This window comes from Cottoperca gobio, chromosome 7, assembly GCF_900634415.1.
Source record: "Cottoperca gobio chromosome 7, fCotGob3.1, whole genome shotgun sequence".
Lineage (NCBI taxonomy): Eukaryota > Metazoa > Chordata > Actinopteri > Perciformes > Bovichtidae > Cottoperca > Cottoperca gobio.
The window spans coordinates 11662156-11675378 of NC_041361.1; the positions used below are offsets into that span (position 1 = coordinate 11662156).

General features: G+C 39.3%; 3 protein-coding genes and 1 long non-coding RNA gene across 4 annotated transcripts; 1 reads left to right on the forward strand and 3 right to left on the reverse strand.

Annotated features, from left to right (window-relative positions):
* Positions 1–235: 235 nt before the first annotated feature.
* LOC115010882 (pepsin A-like) lies at positions 236–2905 on the reverse strand. Its single transcript, XM_029435765.1, has 9 exons — positions 2798–2905; positions 2412–2553; positions 2134–2251; positions 1639–1757; positions 1338–1534; positions 1125–1241; positions 885–1029; positions 567–665; positions 236–464 (listed from the first exon to the last, which is right to left on the reverse strand). The coding sequence occupies exons 1-9, from the start codon at positions 2857–2859 to the stop codon at positions 327–329; spliced, it is 1137 nt and encodes a 378-aa protein (XP_029291625.1). The 5' UTR covers positions 2860–2905; the 3' UTR covers positions 236–326.
* Positions 2906–4517: 1612 nt separating this feature from the next.
* Positions 4518–6773, reverse strand: prok1 (prokineticin 1). The gene is made up of 3 exons (XM_029436210.1): positions 6557–6773; positions 5359–5484; positions 4518–4980 (listed from the first exon to the last, which is right to left on the reverse strand). The coding sequence occupies exons 1-3, from the start codon at positions 6737–6739 to the stop codon at positions 4861–4863; spliced, it is 429 nt and encodes a 142-aa protein (XP_029292070.1). The 5' UTR covers positions 6740–6773; the 3' UTR covers positions 4518–4860.
* Positions 6774–6844: 71 nt separating this feature from the next.
* LOC115010394 (uncharacterized) lies at positions 6845–9804 on the reverse strand. Its single transcript, XR_003832463.1, has 3 exons — positions 9094–9804; positions 8168–8349; positions 6845–6949 (listed from the first exon to the last, which is right to left on the reverse strand). It is a non-coding gene; the product is annotated as an uncharacterized LOC115010394 (long non-coding RNA).
* lamtor5 (late endosomal/lysosomal adaptor, MAPK and MTOR activator 5) lies at positions 9166–13017 on the forward strand. Its single transcript, XM_029434913.1, has 4 exons — positions 9166–9316; positions 9411–9472; positions 11695–11812; positions 12608–13017. Exons 1-4 carry the CDS (start codon positions 9282–9284, stop codon positions 12666–12668), a joined length of 276 nt encoding a protein of 91 aa, XP_029290773.1. The 5' UTR covers positions 9166–9281; the 3' UTR covers positions 12669–13017.
* The last annotated feature ends 206 nt before the right edge of the window (positions 13018–13223 follow it).

Here is a 13223-nt window from a genome sequence, read left to right on the forward strand (position 1 = left end):
AGAGCGAATGAATGAACAGACTGAACCGATTCTTATTCCTGTGACATTTTTGTCCAGTGCTGTGACACTCAAGATGTTTCTAAAGACGCTGTTACTGCACTGATGTGTGATATTTCTTGTAGTCACCAGAGTCAGACTGACACATAAACATAAATACACAGAATTCTTTAAGTTGCTATAATCAATTTATTGCAAAGGCAGCTACAACATGGTTGAATAATGTAGTTCCACAAGATCCATTTGGAATACTTTTTTTTGCTTTCAATTAGACAAGCACCTACGGGGAAATACACATTTATAAATGATCCATCAGGTGTCTCATTTGTTTACACAGACTGGGCCAGACCAATGTACTTAGACTGGGAATCAAAGACGGCATAGTACTGCCTGATGAACACATCTCCCAGGATCCAGAGCTGCTGGGAGCCACCCTGGCCGAATCCAGTGCTGCAACCGTAGGAGCTCTGTGGAGAGACAACAGAAAATTGAATTACATCTCTCAAAACTGTATTATGGTGTTGAAAAAACATTTCTGTTGCAGTGGGTGTTGCAGCTGTCGAACTGACCTGAGAGACGTAGGCAGATGCAGGGATGGTGAAGGCGTGTCCGTTGAGAGTGAAGGTGACTTCTGGCATGCTCTGGATGTTCTGGCAGTTCACTGTAGCCTGTGAGAAGAACGTCACACACAGAGTTGAATATTGTGTAGCAGCAAAAGTTCTATTTATTGGTATTTTACAGGTTTCCAGCTAAACCAAGTAACCAAGTCCTGCTTAATTATTTTTATTTGAGAGTTTTGACGTCAGAACAATAAATGTCTGTTTGTTCTGGGTTCAGAAAAGAGGGAACATTTATTTCAAATGGTACGGTACGATGGTATGACTCACCTCTCCGTACTGGTTGGTTGAGGCTCCAACCCAGGAATTCATGTTGTTGATGTCATTGGTTGGGCCAACGATCAGGGAGGTACCAGTGTCAATGATGGCCTGGCAGCCACCAGCGCAGGCCACAGACTGTCCATTGATGGTAACACTGTGAGGAGGAACAGCATGCGGTGGATTACAGTCTAGCTGGGAAGCTTTGTGCAACTTATGTTTATGATTTGTATTTTGTTTGTGTCTTTGTACCTGTCCATTTTGATCTGCCAGTAAGTGGCAGAGGACAGAGGGATCCAGTTGATTTGTCCAGTGTAGTGGCTGCTGTCAACACCACCGAAGATCACTTCACTGCCCTGCTCGCTTTTGCTAAGAGAGGAAAAAACAAACAAATGCCAAATGTAAATGAAATGTCACAGGAAATGACACACTCCCAACCAACAGATTTCCACCCTGTTTCAGTACCTGCTCAGGTAGACGGAGAACATGGCCTGAGACACAAGTCCATCCTTGACCATGGTGTCGAAGACAGGCATGACATTGTCAGAGGCAATGGTCTGGAAGGCCAGTCCCAGGATGCCATCAGCCAGCATGTGAGCCAGGAAGGGAGCCTCGGTTTTGCTAATTCCAAACACCTGGTTGGCTATAGAGATGCCGCCCACCTGGACACACAAGATAGCTGTCAGTCACAGTTCATCAGACCACGGAGTTATGCCTGTTTGAAGTCTAAATAGACTATGTATTTTGTTCCAGGGGCGTTGGTTACCTCAACAGTGTCACTGGCCAGATATCCAGTCATGCTGCCGGTGCCGTACTGGATGGACAAAGGCTGGTCTCCCCATTTGAAAGTGCTGGACTGCTGTGGGTTGAATTTATGGTGGTTCTCTGTATAGGAATGAGGTCTTTGTCAAATTTTAGGTGAAAGAAAAAAACTTGGACTGTCTCTAGTAAAATACAACAAACCTAAAATACAGCATTACAAATTGAATACCTGAAATCAAAGTTTTACATAAGTAAAAGAACAGGCTTATTAAGAGCTAAATGTACTTTCAAAGATAGAAGTACTGATTACTGAACGGCTCCTGTCAGTCTAATATAATTATGAACATATGAATGTATATATGAACAATTGTTCTTATATACAGTACTTGAGTAAACATAGTTACTTTCCACCACTGTGTAAAACACTATCAATATCTTTGAAGCATATCAGCCAACTTTTCACAGCCTGGGCCGCAGTGGTAGTCTCAGTAACACTTACGGCAGGCCTGGCTGGAGCAGTACACTGAGGGGATCCAAAGGTTGGAGGAGCCGGTGTCAAAGATGACGGTGAAGGACTGAGGAGGGGTGCCAATGGAGATCGCACCATAGTAGGAGAGCTGGAGGGACACAAGACGTCAAATTGACAGATGCCGATTAATATGAACTTCACTCAAATGTGACATAAAATAAGTTTTTTGTTTGTAATGTGTTGCAGCAACAGAAGTTGATACAGGTACATTTTTCTTCAACATAAAACATCTGCTTTAAGAGACTTACGTCAGCATCGTTGGTCATGGACTCAGTACCACTCTGGTAGAATTTGGCCATGGGGTTGTATGGATGCTCAAGCCTGTACTGCTCCCATAATCCTTTCTCCTGCAGGTCTTGCCTGGCAGTCTTTCCCTTGATCAGGGGAATCCTATGCACAGAAAGGTGAATAAGAAACAGAAAAATGCTCAAATGTCCGACATTTTATAGCCAGAGAAATCCGAAAGTAAACTCTATTTTGAAAGGTGTGATAGCTAAAAGCAAGATAGCCTTTAGACTTTCCCTCAGGAATACTAGATGGAGAGATTACCTCTCAACAATTCAGCCTATACAGGTGTAAAATGTCAAAGAAATGAAGGAACAGGTTGCTTTTCAACCAGCCAGGCCGGACTTACTTGTGCAAGCATTCAGAGAAAGCCACAAGGGCAGACAGGACCACGAGCCACTTCATCATCATCACTTTACCGTTGGACTTAGACAAGTGAAGTTCCTGTAGCAGAGTCCAGCCCTTAAATACAACAAATGAAGGTTGAGCCTCCAAATGCCCTTCCACATGACTTGATAGCATGCATCAGCTGGAGATAAGAAATGGTGACTCTTATCTAGAAGCAAATATCCCATTAAACAAATGAACAATGAAACCTTTCCTGGAATTCTACAAATGTTTTTGCGGCAACAATTTACTGTAAAATCAAGTATGCTTTATAAAATATGTTTTATTGTATGTACTGTATATTGTTAAAATAATCCAAATTAAGTAAAACTATGCTTTGAAAGTTTTGGTTTATTGTTTGTACTATTTTACTGAGGAGAAATCCTTAATGCCAAAGTAATGTAACAGTGCTAATGTTCATCTCAAAAGTGTTCATTTATTTCCCTGAACTCAAAAAGTTGTAGAAAACAGTTCAGCAAAAATGATTCTAGAAAACGTGTCAGAGGGTTGACTTTTATTATCTAACGGATCATTTGATTATACTAAGTGCAAGATAAGTGTTGATGTGGTGACATGTAGCTCAGGGGATTAAATGTCCAGAACTTCTGTATAACGTTGATACGGAAACTTTCCACAAGTTTCTAAAAGTGCGAGCTGAGGTTATCTGGACAGAGTTATCTGATAACAGTAACACACTAAAGAAAGACAGTGACATGCAATGATGCATGAACAAAATGCAGCTAACTCAGTACATATAGTGTAGCTTCACTTTGATTGGAAAGTTAGTTACATATTTAAACTTTAATTTAAAAAATCTAAATTAAAAATCCATAATTGCTTCCCTAACTGTGGGTTACATCTGATTTCACAAAATGTGTTCTTGCAGTGAATTTATTCCATGAAATCCTGAAAATAACCTTTATCAAAGCAAAGTGGTGTAAAAAGTATTACGATTCAGCAAAGTAGCAAAACCACAATGTAAAAATACTCCCCAACAAGTAAAAGTCCTTCCTTTGAATTGTGACTTAAGTGACAGTAAATACGATTTAGAAGAAAAATGTCCTTAAAATGTCAAATAGCATACTCCTTATGCAGAAAGATTTATTTTGTATACTTGATCTGCAAAGTAACTACAGCTGTTAATGTAATGCAGTAAAAAGTATAGCATTTAATGTGTACATGCTGTGGAAAGATAAAGCACCATTATAAACTAATACTTAAGGTAGAAGCGCCTAAAGATTTTACTTGGATGAATGTACTCAGTTACATCCATCACTTCCACTACTCTAATGAATACCACAGCTCATAATATATACGGTGATTTATTGTTTTGTATTTAAATCCTTTAAAATCATTTCACCCTAAGATGTCATGTTTAACATAAAGATACTAAAGCAGGACAAGAGGCAGTCATTCTTATTAAAAATGGCATCTTCTGAAATGGCAAAATACTTATTTATTGTAAGAGTGAGTGAAAAACTAAACCTAAATGTTCGGTCGGAAATGTTCTTGTGGAATTGCCCTTCGTCGGTCATTTAAATATCAAAGTCATGAGTTTGTTCATGGAGGTGAAGGACGTTATGTATATGACCTTCATCATAATCAGGCTGTGATTAAAACTATTTGACATCCCATAACACACACATTATGTTTGACCGAGCAACTTAAACTGAAGACAGGAGAAATGTTATTATACTTTTATTGACAATATGTATACATTTCTCTTGATAAACATTAGGTGAGCATGAAAACCAAACAGAATTTTCTTTTTTAATTGTTCACGAATGACTTTAAAAAGTGTGATGTCTGCTGTGGCTCTTGATAATAGATTACACTGTCTTGACATTTCCACGTGACGTGTGGAACGATAGAATCCCAACTATATAATATAGTGCATAAAGTACACACATGAAGAATACAGCCATTGAAGATTTAATATGAGTTTCTGATCCAAAGCCTGTTCAAGTCTTCGCTCTGAATGCTGTTTCTGCTACGCTCTTCTTTATCTCAATGTCTGTGCGTCTGTTAAAAGTCCAGGTTTTTGTAGTCGTCAGTACATCTATACTTGGTTTCACCGTAGCTGGTGCACACCAAGTGGGGAACACAGGGGCAGGTGTGATGTTGCCTCTTCCCTGGATAGGGCACCTGAGAATGGGAAAAGGAGGGGGAGGGATAATCTGTATAAGTTTATATCCTTCATCAGCTGACAAGTGGAGCTACAGGTCTTAAAAAGCTGTTCTTTAAAAGTCTGAATTCAGAGACAGATGTGGCGGTAGCAGAACTAGTCGTTGCGCTCTCCCGATGATCAAAGTGATGGATGGCTCCGATTGGCCGGTTCCCTCTGGAGAAGATCAATAGTCCCTACAGTTATCAGCAGCTTTTCTAAAGCTTCAGTCAACCTGCCAGCAGCTTGATATAATCTGAATTTCGACTACCGTAGAAAACAAGTGTGGGCAAGAGAGTATGACTCTAAGCGTGTGTGTGTGCGTGCAGGAAGATTAGTGACATCACATTTCTCCCCACCTTGTGGCTAAAGGGGTGACATTCATCCCCTTCTGCACCTCTTGGGACGCACATTCTCAGGCCCCTCAGCCATAGACTGACAGCACAGCAAAGACCAAAACCACACTGCACGTCTCTGTCACAGGCCTGCAGGAGAGAGAGAGAGAGAGAGAGAGAGAGAGAGAGAGAGAGAGAGAGAGAGAGAGAGAGAGAGAGAGAGAGAGAGAGAGAGAGAGACGAGGGGGTAGAGGATGCACACAAGAAAAGAAGAGGCCAATGAGTTATTTTGATTACAGTGACTCAGTTTTATTTCTGATAATAGAGATACCCTTCTATGTTTGAATGTATTTTATTTTTACTTACTTACAATATTACTTATTGTAATAGAGATATCCTCTCATGTTCGTAGAGTGAAAGCAGTTCTATCTATTGGCTATCAACTCCCTAATTCATTTACAATGAATCAATCAGAGGACGGAGATAATTTCCTCTCGTTCTTCCAGTGGACTTGAAGCGGAGGAGGATGTGGTCTCCTGTCAGTCACGTGTAATCGAATTTTACAAAATTATCCAGAAAAAGGGAACTGGGCTGTTTGCAATATTTGTAGTATGACTATGAGAAAATCTAACCAAAACTCTATAGTATAGAGATATTATTAAAAACTAAATGTATATAGAAGAGCGTCACACTACACAATGCATAAACAGAATTAGTGTTGAACAATCTGTCGCTCAATCCATCAAAAGTACATTTTAATAATTATTTAATTGTTTAACTCATTTAGCAAGGACACAATACCAAACATATGCTGGCTCCTGCTTCTCAAATGTCAGGATTTGCTGATTTTCTCTGTAATATTTGGGGGGTTTTGGATAGTTGATTAGACAAGAAACAAGAGGATGTTGCCTTAAGCTCAGGGAACTTGTGAAAGGCATTTGTCAAATGTTACAGACTAAACAGTAAATTGATTCATCAAAAAACTTATTTACAGATTAGGCAATAATGAAAATTGTTGCATCCCTAGTAAGTAAGTGATTTAATTTAAGTGTCTCAATATACTTTCAACAAGAAAGATGACAACTCCAATGCTCTAGAATGTTATCTAATCAAACATGTACTCAAGAGTCATTTAAAGTTACACTCCTTTAAAAACTGATTAAACATGAATTTAACAAAATGAGTTAACAGTGTGCAGCAGAGCCGGAAACCTCTCACTCACCCCTGTGATGACGGCTCCTCTGGACCAGCTTAGTGACACCAGGAGGAAGGACAGCAGCACCGCCCTAAAGCCCATGACAGCAACAGGAGAACTGGACTCTCTCAACACCCTCAACACTGGACAACAGCTTTTAACAGTCTGTCCGGCACCTCGCTCTGGATCCCTGGCTCTCCAGTCAGTCATGAAGGTTCCCAGAACTCCTCAGGAGGGGGGAGCCACACTCTCTCCCTCTCTTTATCCACCGCCGACCCCCACCCAACCCTCCCTCCCTCGCCATGTCTGAGATCTCCCCACGCCCTCTCTGCCTGTTTCCTCAGAAGCTTCATCATCTTACTCATCGGCATGGCGGCTGATGGAGGCTCACAGTAGTCCCCTCTTCTTGTACATATTTGCCTGTTACATAAGATCTGATCATACATCTGCTCAAAGCAGAGGCTAACAGTTTCCATTACTTACTTCAAGCCAACACAAACATTATGGAACACTACTAAAGTGATGACATTCACATGAACTAAAATGAATCTGACGCCTCTGTGTGAGAGAAAGGGCACAGGTGTCATGACATCCAGAGTTATTTGTCAGTCTGAAGCAGCCATGACAAGACAAATCACCATCAAAGCCATATAATGAGTTTATTGAAATTACCACAGGCTGACTCAACTGGGCTTTGCGTAAGGATGATAAGGAATATTCCCAATGCTATTATGGGATATACTGTATGTGCCATGATGCCATGTATTGTGACAGCTGCCATCAACTTTAGCTGCACTTCACCAGTTTATCCACACTGAGAGAATAAGGTCTATAAGGGTAAAACAATCACACAATCTATTCTGCAATCAGTGTAATGCATATGATCTTCATCAGGCTATTTGTTTGGAATATACAAAATATCAATTTTGAAAGTAAAATGCATAATTTCTGTTCAGATTTGGTCTTTTTGAGAGAAGGAATAACTTAGTTCAGTTTGTTTCCAGGTCTACACTGATCTGAACTGATATTAATCTTAAATTAATTCCATATTATTTGCATCTACTTATTTGAAAACAAATAAATCACAATGGTAAAAGTTTGAGCAAATTTGGAGAGATAAATTGCCATTGTTCAATAACTAGTGTCACTTGATGGATAGCATGATATTGATGAGTCTTATTGTGCTAAATAACATAAATAGTGAAGTTCCTGAATGATGTTAGCCATTACACAGTATATGACAGTGTGATGATACATTGACTCTGTCAGATCACTATTCTGGGTTCATTTGGAGATTTACTGGGGTTTTAAAGTGGTCTACAGGTATAGCAAATAATGGGATCTAGTTTGATGCCAACAACCCTTCGTACAAGATTAAAGATTCCTTGCATGAGTGTGTGGGATGCACAATCATGCATGTGTATCAGACAAGGAAAGAAGATGTCACGTGTGTGTGGACCTTGTAATTTATTCTGCATGCCATGCGTAAACAGGTACGTGTGCTTGCCTACGTGCGTGCTTGGACAGTGATGAGTCGCAGGTTGTCTGTGGCTCTGATTTAGGATGTGTGAGAAAGAAATATGAGAGAGCGAAGGAGAAGAAAGATAGAAGAATTAGAGGAGAGGAGGGAGAGCGCACCCCATGGGTTAGTCCGCAGCACATTATCCTGCTGCTGCACAGGTGATGGATTCCTCCAATGCAGCGGCCACATAATTACATTCACCCGTTTCTGCCCTGTCAGCAAGAGCACTGAAGCCTCGCCATCTTGGGCCAGGCAGTAGAAATCATGCAGGGAGGTGAGCCCATGTGGTGGCCTCCAGCTAAATTTGGAAGAAAACACAAAATCCATCAACAAAAAGCTGCGAGAAACAAGGTCCCTGCTTTAGACTCATACTATTAAGAATATATTTTATCTTCAATAAAGTACAGGCATTGGTAAAGATCACATTATGCTGCTACAGTTTATCCAGCTGAATAATGTTTGCACCACAATGTTATGATGAATGTTAAATGTGGATTTTGTTTCGAAAGATGACATCTATTCTCTGTGATGAAATCTGAGTGTCGAACAAGAACTTCATGTTTCTCCAAATAACTTGTATGACTAAGGAACATGCGACACAGAGTCATCCCATTGTGTCCGCCCATGCAATGAGTGACAAAAAAAGTGGGAACTGGATTATCAATAAGGCTCTTATAATGAGGAGGGGGACATTTTTTTAATTTAATGCATCTAATGCAAATATTTTTCTTACAGGGGCTTGGATGTAGAGAGCAACATATGAATGAGGAAACATAGAGAGGAAGGGTTTCATTTAACAATTAATCCAGTTTAGAGGACCGAGCCACATACAAGAAGCCATGCATGATCTACAATGTATTGAGTTTATATATCAAATGCTGATAGTAGTTTAGAATATGAAATCTCCCTGTAGGACATATTAACACTATCCAGTTGGTACATGTAGTTTTAATATTTGCTGACGTTAAACTGCAAAGGAAATGTCTATCTACTTTGAATGCACATACACTACATGTCTACAAGTTCACGCAGTACTTCTTACCGTCGCGTTTTTTGGTCCGTCTTGTTTATTATTTTAGCGCGCTTCGTGTATTTTGCTCCTCACAGGGATCATTATCTGCACGTGACGGTCAGCTGACTCCAACCGGAAGCTTTGAGGAAGCAGACAACCAAAACAACAAATCTTCATACCCAAAACTTGAATTTTGCAGTAATTTACGTTTTTTAATAATGGAGTCGACCCTCGAGCAGCATCTCGATGATACGTAAGTTAATAAAAGACTGTGTGAGTTTTTATTTTAATTGTCGTCATGTTAAAGACTAATGAAAGCTCTTTGGTTTGTGTGTTGTTGTTGGCAGCATGAAGAATCCAGCAGTTGTCGGTGTTCTCTGCACGGATCAACAAGGACACAATCTGGGCTGTAAGAAAACACCGAGTTACTAGTTTTTATCCGAGGTTCATATGCAAATGTTACTCAAATATATTTACGCCAAACTGACCTTTTATCGAGGGAAGAGTAAAGCAGAGGTTTTTCAACCGAGGACCCCTCACAAGATAGAGAATATACTGGCGATCCCCTCATGCATGTCCCTTGAAATAATTTGACGCAATCCATTTACACTTCTTTTTAGTTATATGAAATAACACCACACGAGAAATGTATTAGAAATACATAACATGTATTAAACATATGTGCCCCATCTCAGCACAGAATACCCATCAAACAAGTAACACTGTACCTATACAACATAGCAAAGGCAAATAGTAGAAGGGGGTCATTTGAAGTGCATTTCAGAACACACAAAGGAGAAGTGTGAAGTTAACAGTTTCCCCTCCTCCTCCTGCGTGTATAGGCTAAATGAAACGGGGATTATTATGGAACCATTTTACTATGACTTACTATTTTACTTTCTCACTTGCTCCAGCTCCTCGTCTGAATATTGTCTGGTGTTCTTCCTTATATGATAGTCATTTTAATAATTTTTTGGACTGTTGTCAAAAAAAGACTTGTGGTTAACATCTTTTATTATTTGCTTAACTATCACTTTTAATATCCTTTCCTTTGGGCTCTTCAATGAGAAAATAAGTAGATTATTTCATAATGATAATAAAAGTTGCAGTCCAACTCACATTTACCTTATAAGTCAAATGTAAATAAATTAAATCAGTTCGTCACAGCCACCACATTAAAGTGTCCCTTTATTGTTGCTTAAGCAAAGACAAATGTTTAAATAAGTGTCAGTATGACAATGACACCAAACTAGTGTTACATTCTGTTGATTCACTGAGAATTAAATGCAGAATAAATAAATAGCTCACTTATCACTTACAAAGATAACTCATTCACAATGTTCCCCTATTTAGTACCTTAACAGTAATGTCAAACTGAAAATAGAAGGCATTGTAAAAACACGTCTCAATACAACTTGTAGTGGAATATACAGTTAGTACTCTTCTATTATCCATCGGTTACAGATGGGGAGGTACGTGTTCACTGCAAACGGTGGGTCTAGAAAGTCCTTGCTATGCAGTTACCCCCAGAGAGTCGCTGACCTGATCCCGAGCATAGGCTATGGCCTAGCTCTGCCCGCTTTCACCGCAACTTTGACGTCAAGCTGTAACACATTTACTGTTAAGTCATAGTTACCAAACTAAATGGGAGAAAACTACAGTAACAAAATCACAATTTAATCCAAAATGCACATTGGACTAACACTTACCAAGTATGCACCCACAACAAGGCAAAAAAAGACTAGAATATTGCTCTCCCCCATTAGAAAAAGAAACAACTTATTTGATACTCTCCAAATTGCACTTTAAGTAGGCTGCCATTTTTTAACCAAAGGCCCAAATGCCTACATACAAATGAACAAACCCCCATTGTCACAGGAGGTAGCAACACAAAACAACCAGGCCAAATGACCTCAAAGCCGAGACTTCATCTTACCAACATATTTAATTGGATCCTGAACAAGCGCACAATGTGTCACAACCGGGTTCAAGGCAGGACAAAGTAGGGGCAACTGAGTTGTAACGGAAAATGAGTTTACGAATGAGTGTTATAATAAACTAAATGTAACAAAACCAAACAGGGCAGAAGTCAGAGATGCTGCCAACAGCTTATATAGTCTTGTAGTCATAGCGGGTGAGCTGAATCCCTCTGATGCCCCGACTCCGCCCACCAGGCTCCTGCAGGAAGAGGCCTTTATAATGACTTTCAATTTGACGATTGTGCAAAAGCAACTGAGAAAAACTAAGTAAACTATCTTTAACTCCATTGGAAATTAATTAAAGTACAAATGATTCAAACAGAAAATGCATGTTTCTAAATGTGTACAACACAAACAACTTGCATAATCAGTCCAAGTCCGATCATATTCACAAAGTTAATAATTGCTTTTAACTGGGAATAACTTGTGGAGAAATATGTGTTATATAACATGGTTGAGGAAATTGCTGAGCAACTTTCCTGGTAAAAAATAACAAAGTGAGGAAACACTGACAATAAGTAACACACTCAGCATACTGTATGATGGGATGGATGGATGCCTTTCAGTTACCTCAGGAGAATGTTTAATTAGTCTTTTGACGTTTCTTCAGTTCTGTACAGTAACACTTTTAATATTTCACATGCATCACCAGGCCGTGGCTCCCTGTCTGATGAACATGGCGGTGTCGTGTCAGTTTTGGCCAAACAAGCTGCAGCTCTCACCAAAGACCCAACAGACAGTCCGACTGTGTGCCTGGAGTCTGAGTCAGGGTGAGCGCTGACACAATCTTTTGTCTTTTTTTTGCTTGAGTAACTTGCTTCTCCTCCCTTTTCAGCCATCTCACTGAATTTAAAAGGTTTGCCTGTAGTGGTTTTAATAAACACTTGGGGAGATCAATAAAACTAGGAAAAAGTTTTGGAAGAGTTCCAAAATCAAAGATTGAGCGTCTATTATTTGTACCTCAGACTGTGCTACAAGTCCTGGTAAAGGAGTTTTATTCATTTGCATGACTATGCTGCCACCTTCTGGACTTTGTAAAACATCTTCTGGTTCATGGGTATCAGTGACTAACACCCATACTTAATATTATTATAAGGAATAGACCCTACAGTGACTGTAGATGAGCCCGCTGCTTTGTCGTGAATTCAAGGCTGCTTTCTAAGTATGGCAGGATTACAGTATTGGTCAACAAGGTGTAAATCAATGATTCAATTACTGGACAGATATCAAATGACAAAACAAAATGTGTCAAAGTTTGAAGGACAGTTTGAAGGCCAACATTCAATATTTGTAGATATGTATTCTTTTTTTTTTAAATAGTACATTTATGCAAAAACAAAATGTATGTCAGGTTTGGACTATTGCTAATGCCCATTATGATGATACTACAAATCATTTTTATAGCCACCATCAATAATAATGCATGCTCATGGCATTTGGTTAAAGAGTGTAGTATTGCATTGCATACTTAATATTACAGGCAAATGACAGGTGGGTTGATAGGATTCATCAGTCAAAGATCAATACATAACAATGATTATTGTTTTTGTGTGTTTGTTTTGCAGAAACATTCTGGTGAGGAGTCATGGGACCATCACAGTAGCAGTTCACAAAATAGCATCTTGAAGACGACGCGACTCACACGTTTTATTGTAAAGAAATGTACATGAAAACATGTACATAAGTATAATCACACAGTCTGGATCAACTTTGAGAAAGATCTTCAGCTTGCAATAGAAATCTGGAGTTTCCACATGTCTGTTGGGTTTTTTGTATACTCATATTTAAAAATAAATGTGTGTATCTACACACCAATCTGTCAGTGATGCTATTTTATTGATGTCATATACAAATTAGGCCCTGTATCATGATATTTCCAGCCATGTTAATGCTTTGTGTGTTTTTGTTACCAATCTTCAATCCAAGGCAGTCATGCAGAGAAAAACAGAACTTAATAAAGTTTAACTTGACACGACTTGCGTTGCCCTCTTCCTAGTAAAGTACTCATTATGTTCTCCTTTGCTCAGTGTTTCGTGGTTAACCAATTCCTTTTCTTTGGCAGCTGCATGACATGTATACCCAGTGGTGGACGGTAACTGTGGATTTGCACAAGTACTGAACTTAAGTACAATTTTGAGGTACTTGTATTTAACTTGAGTATTTCCATTTCCTTCTACTTTA